Consider the following 7,306-nt stretch of genomic DNA (forward strand, 5'->3'; position numbering starts at 1 on the left):
GTTAATAGATATTTTCATTGAGTATTTAAGAGGATCAAGAATCGATTATAATTATAACAAGCTTGGTACATACGATTTATATGCATAAGCTTGAGGGAGAGTGTTAGATATATTGCATTTTATATTAATTAGGGAAACACAAACTTTTGCTATTGTTTAATATTGGTAGATATTATTGATATTTTTTTAACAATATCTTCTATTTGTTATATTTATGTTTGGTTGCTATATATACTTGTATCATTCTTCATTATAAATATATTACCCTATATGTGTTTTATACACATGGGAGATTAATCCTATATCTACTTTTACTATATTTAACATGGTATGAGAGTCATGCAATAAAGTTTATTCTAGTTCCATCCATTATCGAGTTACTATTGGATCACTCATTAATGTCTAGTCTCAAGCCCGATATCTATATACTTTAACATGAGAGGAGTGTGTTGAAAGTTCCACATTAAATAGAGATAAGACAATTTCATAGTATATAAATATATATAAATCTCAATTTACAAATGGATTGATAGGATTGAGATAGACTTAAAATATGTTTTTTAACAATAATAATCTAAGTGTGTTTTATTTTTGAGTTGAACGCTATGAATATATGACTTGTACTTTTGTCTTGAAAAGTGTAAACAAGCATGGTTGAACGATGTTGAAACTGGGAAAACAAACACACGACTGTTAGTTAAAACGTGGTTTCATTTATTGCAAAGTAAAATAAACGTACTTGGTGCTTTAGAGGCTTCGCAATTGTATCTCATACAATTGCATAAAATATGAGACAAGCACTGCTCTACTCTATAAGTTAAATCCTAGTCTACTTAAGAAGTTTCACTACAGTCTTCACATCAACATGGGGAAGAAGGTGGCGGAAGCACATTATTATCGTGGCCAAATTCCATTTCAAAATCTATTATGCTAGCTTCAACATCATGTACTCTCTGAAGTTTGCTGCTACAAAAGGGTCTCTTCTGAGATGCTTTTGTCATCTTCTTCCTTTTCTGAAATATGACATACACAGCAAAATCTGCCACTGCCATCTGCAGGAGAATGGATGAATTCTTATGGAAAAGTATAGCCAATAATGCATCTTAGGTACATTACCCTCTTGTTCGAATTAAAGCTACTAAATATATTTCATGGTGAGTAGTAGTTATTTTTTGAGTTAAATATTTTTCTTTCTAAATTATTATAAAAAATTATATTTTTTTTCTCCAAAATAAATTATAAAACATTTAATTTCTGCAATATAAAATGTTTTGCATTACTTTAAAATATAAAGAGTAAATATTTTATAATTTAATTTAAGAGTGGAACATAATTTTAATTTTATATTATAGTTTAAGAATAAAAAATATATTTAACTCTTATTCTTTTATTTTATACTTGGACACTGCATATAAATTGTTAGATATAAATAGAATTTGAAATTTTTAGTTGAGTTTTTTATATGGTTTCTCTCGTGTATCTTTAAAATACATCGACAGACCATGATTTTGATGTCTTAAGATATATTAAAAAGATTTTTAAAATATTAATATCAGTGCTTTAATGTTTAGCAGAAGACAGTCAAAAAACTTAATGGAAAATCTTAACTTATATAAATATTAGTAAAAAATTGAAACGAATCTCTCTCAATACATATTTTTAACATAAATATCATTAGAGTGAATATATATCATTGTCGATTCTATAAGCATTCCAGTTACGTGGCTTAATAATTTCCTAATAAAATTACTCAAGTGAGTATTATTAGAGGAATGAATATTTTACAAGAAGAATAAAATATTATTTTTAACAATAAAATATTATATATTTATGATAACAATAATTTTAAATATATTATATATTTCCTACATTAAATAGTTCAAGAAGAACAAAATATTATATATTTATGATAACAATAATTTTTAACCAGAAAAGAAAATTTTCAACACCTAATTTTTTTCGAAAAAAAACATAAAGTAAAATAATAAAATTTCCGGAAAATATTAAAAGTGTCCTTAATTTGTGTTTACCTGATGATATGGGTAGGAAGTTAGAAGACGCAATTCGTGCATGACCCAGCGAGTTCTTGTTTCATGGGAACCTTTGCAGAACATCATTGTTTTCTTCATCCCAATTACTTCATTGTTTTTACAAACCCTTATTTCTTTTTCTTTTCCAACACATTTCCAACAACCTGAACCTGCACTTCTCTTGTTCACTTTTCCACAATTGCTAAAAAAGTACCTTTTTTCCCTCAAATCACCTACAAGTACGATTCACCAAAAATAGTTCAATATCATGCTTCAACAAAGGGAAACTAAGCATATTTTCCATTTCTAGCACTTCAAGAGAAATACTATTTCAGATTGTATTATTTCAATTCTTTCTATTCATCTTGAGATGGAGTGAGTAGAAACAGAAAAAAGATAAAAGATTGGAAGATTACAAAATTCCTTGATCATTTTTCCAATATGTTAACATTAATCTAACTGAAACAACTACATCAACTCTTTTAAAAAATGAAAAATGAATTAAGAATAAAATAAATTAAAAAAATAATATTAAATAAACCCTCCGATATTAAGACAAAAATTCTATTAAAGTATATTTTTTATTCGTCTATGCTAGAAATTGACCGAAACATTTCAATGTTAACTTTCTATTCAACGTTTTGAATTACTGAATCTCCATCAGATTCCCAAGAAATGGACTGAGAATTCGCTTGATAAGCCAAATTCCCACCAACCATATCATTTATTACTATTCTGGAAAATAAACTCACATATCCATTTCTATTAAATTAGCAATATTTTCTACAAAAAATTGGCGAAATTGAAACAAAGATAGATCGAAAATTGAAGGGATTTTGATGAAAGAAGTAAGAAAGAAAGAATGAAACGAACCTGGAAGCAGCCATGGCTCAGACTGAAAGACATCACAGATTGGAATGACTGAAGCAGGTAACTGTTGAGAAAAGGCCTTCTTCTTGAGGTAGTGAAGGAGAAGCTCTTGATCTGTGGGACGAAACCTGAACCCAATCGGCAATTTTATGCCCCCTTTTACAACAAAGCCTTCTTGGAGCCCTTCCATCTTTGGAACGAAAGAGAAAACTGATAAACGAAAGAAGCTCTCTATCAAGTTTGCATCAGAGAACGATACCCACGTGTGTTATTTCACGGGAAGCACACAACAAAGGATAATTGGGTTGTGCAGAAGTCGTGGTTGCAAAGGTTTCCAATTTATAGACGCAACATCCTGGTAAAGGACGTGTACGAGAGAGAATGCTTGGTCTCAATAGGCATGTTGACTAGAAATGCTCATTTTTTTAGTAACTAATTTGGGGAGTAAGATTTAGGTTAATTTAGGGTCAATTTACTTTTCAATTTACGTAAAGAGGTTTGATTTTTTAAATTTTAGGAAATTGGGTTAAGTTGTAAGAGGGATGAAGACTTTAAGATAGTTGAAGACGAATAACGTGTATCTTTTTTTTAGGGAAGTTTTCACATTAATGACGAGAATTCAGTAATTTTTTTTTTCTGTTTCAACTCGAGCGTTGATTTTAGATTTTTATTTTTAAGTGTGAAGTTATGCAGACTTCAGTTTAATGTTTTTTTTATTGTAAACTCTTTCTTAATTTGTTTATTTAAATGTATTTTTAATTTGTTTAAAGTAAACTCATTTTTAGTTTTTATTCCATTATGTTTAATGATTTTTTTTTCATTTAACTAATTAATTTAATTAATTTAACATGACATGTTAGCGCAGCTAGTTTTATGATTATGCAGAGAAGAAAGATGTATTTAGAAGAGAGTGGGAGAGAGGATAAAAGAAGAATACTAGAACTATATTATTGAAAGAATCAAAAGTGAAGTATATATGGTGTGCATGAGCACACAACAACTGACAGAAACAAGTCAGTTACATCAACATACCCCCCTAAACATAACTAGTGAAAGAATTTACACCTAACAAATCCCTCAGCTGCTCAAACCTGGACTGTCTGAGAGCTTTAGTAAAAATATCAGTCTTTTGTGTTTCAGTTGGGCAGTGCAGCAACTCAACTCTGCCTTGACTCACTAAATCCCTTAGAAAATGGAACTTAGTATCAATGTGTTTGCTCCTCCTGTGAAACATAGGATTCTTTAACAGGCTTATTGTGGATTTATCGTCAACCATCAGTTGTATGGGTCTTCTACATTTCAACTTCAAGTTCCAAGGAGTGCTTCTAACCAAATACACTGGCAAGCTGTCTGTGCAGATGATATATATTTTGCTTCACATGTTGAAAGTGCCACCACACTTTGCTTTTTGGAACACCAGGAGATAGGTGCCCCACCATATTGAATGAAATAACCAAACGTGCTTCTTCTATCCACTGTGTCTCCACTCCAATCTGAATCACACCATACCTCCAATATACCTTCCGTGCTGCTGGATGCTCTGGGAAACAGAAGGCCAAAATTTATTGTTCCCTTCAAGTACCTCAGGACGTGCTTAGCTGCTGTCAAGTGTGACGTCCTAGGTTCATGCATGAATCTACTTAGTAAGCCAACACCATAACTAATGTCAGGCCTACTATTGTAGATGTACCTCAAGGATCCCACGATTTGTTTATAAAGTGAGGCATCTACACGTTCCTCTTCAGATTGTTCTACAAGCTTTAAATTTGCAATGATTGGGGTTAGAGCACAGTTACAGTTACTCATGTTGAAGCGTTTCAAGACCTCATTGATGTACCTCGCTTGATGTAGAATAACTCCATTCGCTGTTTCCACAAATTCCAGCCCGAGGAAATAACTCAGATTGCCTAGATCGGACATTTCATATTCTTCCTTCATTTTCTTCTTGAACATATCTATTTCTTCTTCAGAATCTCCAGTCACGAGGAGATCATCCACGTAAAAGCACACTAGGAGCTTGTTCTGTAAACCAACACTTCTTACATACACACCAAATCCAACAAAGCTCTTTTGAAATCCCAGCTTGATCAATAATGCATTGATATGATTGTTCCAAGCTCGCGGCGCCTGCTTGAGTCCGTATAATGCTTTATTCAGCCTATACACCTTTTTCTCCTCACCTTGTTTCTCGAATCCGGGTGGCTGCATCACGTAGACTTCCTCTTCCAAAGGGCCATTGAGAAAGGCTGATTTCACATCTAACTGCTGAATTCTCCAGTTATTCCAGCTAGCAACCGCTATCACGAGTCTCACTGTCTCAAGCCTTGCAACTGGCGCATAGACATATGTATAATCAATTCCTTGTTGCTGCAGAAACCCCTTCGCTACGAGTTTGGCCTTTAGCTTTGCTATCTCACCACTTGGTTTATACTTGGTCTTGAAGACCCATTTTACCTCAATTGCCCGCTTATGCTGAGGTAGTTCAACCATGTCCCAGGTTCTGTTCCTTTCAATGGACCTCAACTCTTCAATCATTGCTTCCTTCCACTCCTTCATGTCAATGGCTTGCCTCCAAGTAATAGGCTCTGCATCTGCCAGGAATGCAAGATGAGTCAAGTCTCCAGAATCCAATACATCACTGTCTGCAAACACTTTGTGCCCTGATAGCCTCGTTGAGGGAAATCTAGCTCTCTGTGACCTTTTGTTGTTGCCTTCATTGCCTCCAGCCACTTGTTTTTCTTCAGCACGAGTGTCTTCTAAAATGCCTTGAACATAGTCTGGTTCGGCTTCTATCGTCTTCCAATCAAAGTTGTTTTCTTCGTGCACTATAACATCTCTACTCACAATTATCTGATTCTTCCTCGGATCATACATTCTATATGCACCAGTTGAGTGATACCCGACGAGGATAAGCATCTCACTTCTATCATCTAACTTCTTCCTTCTTTCATCTGATGTATGTTTGTAACATATAAACCCAAAAACACGCAGATTCTTAACTGTAGGCTTAACTCCTGACCAAGCTTCTTCTGGGGTGCAGTTAGGCAATGATCTGGTTGGGCTCCTATTCAGTAGATGAACTGCTGTAGAAACGGCTTCTCCCCACAAGCAGTGTGGCAGCTTCTTTGCTTTAAGCATGCACTTGGTCATGTCAAGCAGCATCCGATTCCTTCTCTGCAAGACTGTTGTGTTGGGGTGTGTACGATGCTACCACTTCATGCACGATACCTTTGTTGGTGCAAAACTCGTTCATTTCAAGTGAGTTGAATTCTCCTCCACCGTCTGCTCTGAAAATCTTAACCTGCAAACCAGATTCTCTCTCCGCCATAGCACAAAATTTTACAAAGCATAAGTATACGTTCTTCTTTTCTTTGATCAAGTAAACCCACATCTTCCTAGTCCACTCATCTACGAAAAGCAAGAAGTATTTATTACCTCCTATTGTCTCCACATCAAATGGGCCGCATACATCTGAGTATACAACAAGTGATTGCTTTGCTCTCTTGTACATGGTTTGTTTAAACTTTGTTCTGGTCTGCTTCCCAACAAAAAATCCTTCACACACTTTGTCAGGAATCTGTATCTCAGGAGCTCCTTTTACAAGGTCTTTGCTCTTCAACAACTTCAGACTTCTAAAGTTCAGGTGCCCGAAATGGTAGTGACACAACCAAGCTTCTTCTCTGGAATCAACAACAGTCAAGCATTGAACAACAATGGTATTATGATTTACCTTAAATGTTTTGTTCCTGGCAAGTGAGGCTCTAAGAACAAGTCACTGTCTTTCGTCAAATACGTTTATGTGTTTCTGGCGCATAGTCATTGTATAACCTTTTCCGAGAAGCTGCCCCAAACTCAGCAAATTACTCTTCATGTTTGGAACATACAAGACATTATTCATGTAGGCAGGTCGTCCATCTTTACGTTTGATCATGATTCTTCCAGCTCCTTCAGCCATGATCACACTATCATCGGCAAATCGCACGCTGCTTTTGATACTCGGATTCAGATCTAACAACAAATCTTTCTTCCCAGTCATATGGTTGGAGCAACCTGTGTCTAAGTACCAGTAGGATTTGTAAGACCCATAAAAAAAATATATATATATATTTCTAATAGTAATTTTTAGCATTTTATTAGTAATAATAATTTTAATGGATAGAAAAATGTAAATTTTTGGATATAAAATTATAGTAATTCTAGAGGGAGAGCTTCAAAATTTTGATAACTTATTTAGGATTTTTTTAAAAAAGTGAATAGTGAATAGTGAATAGTAAATAGTAAATAGTAAATAGTGAATAGTGAATGGTTAAAAAAAAATATTAAAATAAATTGTGGAAGAGAACACTCCACGTAGAATTAATCAAAGAATGGTGAATAAAAAATAATTTTTGAATAGTAAAAATGAA

At 33.9% G+C, this 7,306-nt stretch overlaps 1 protein-coding gene across 1 annotated transcript; it reads right to left on the reverse strand.

Annotated features, from left to right (window-relative positions):
• Positions 1-693: 693 nt before the first annotated feature.
• On the reverse strand, positions 694-3,283 carry LOC108345070 (NAC domain-containing protein 83). Its single transcript, XM_017583637.2, has 3 exons — positions 2,904-3,283; positions 2,031-2,263; positions 694-1,052 (listed from the first exon to the last, which is right to left on the reverse strand). Exons 1-3 carry the CDS (start codon positions 3,088-3,090, stop codon positions 861-863), a joined length of 612 nt encoding a protein of 203 aa, XP_017439126.1. The 5' UTR covers positions 3,091-3,283; the 3' UTR covers positions 694-860.
• Positions 3,284-7,306: the final 4,023 nt, after the last annotated feature.

Source organism: Vigna angularis, chromosome 8 (assembly GCF_016808095.1).
Source record: "Vigna angularis cultivar LongXiaoDou No.4 chromosome 8, ASM1680809v1, whole genome shotgun sequence".
NCBI lineage: Eukaryota > Viridiplantae > Streptophyta > Magnoliopsida > Fabales > Fabaceae > Vigna > Vigna angularis.

Coding starts and splice junctions, on each gene's coding strand:
- LOC108345070 (XM_017583637.2), bottom strand. CDS start 3,090: ATGGAAGGGCTCCAAGAAGGCTTTGTTGTAAAAGGGGGCATAAAATTG. Junction 2,264..2,903: donor TGAGCCATGGCTGCTTCCAG/GTTCGTTTCATT, acceptor TCGTACTTGTAG/GTGATTTGAGGGAAAAAAGG. Junction 1,053..2,030: donor CTTCCTACCCATATCATCAG/GTAAACACAAAT, acceptor ATTCTCCTGCAG/ATGGCAGTGGCAGATTTTGC.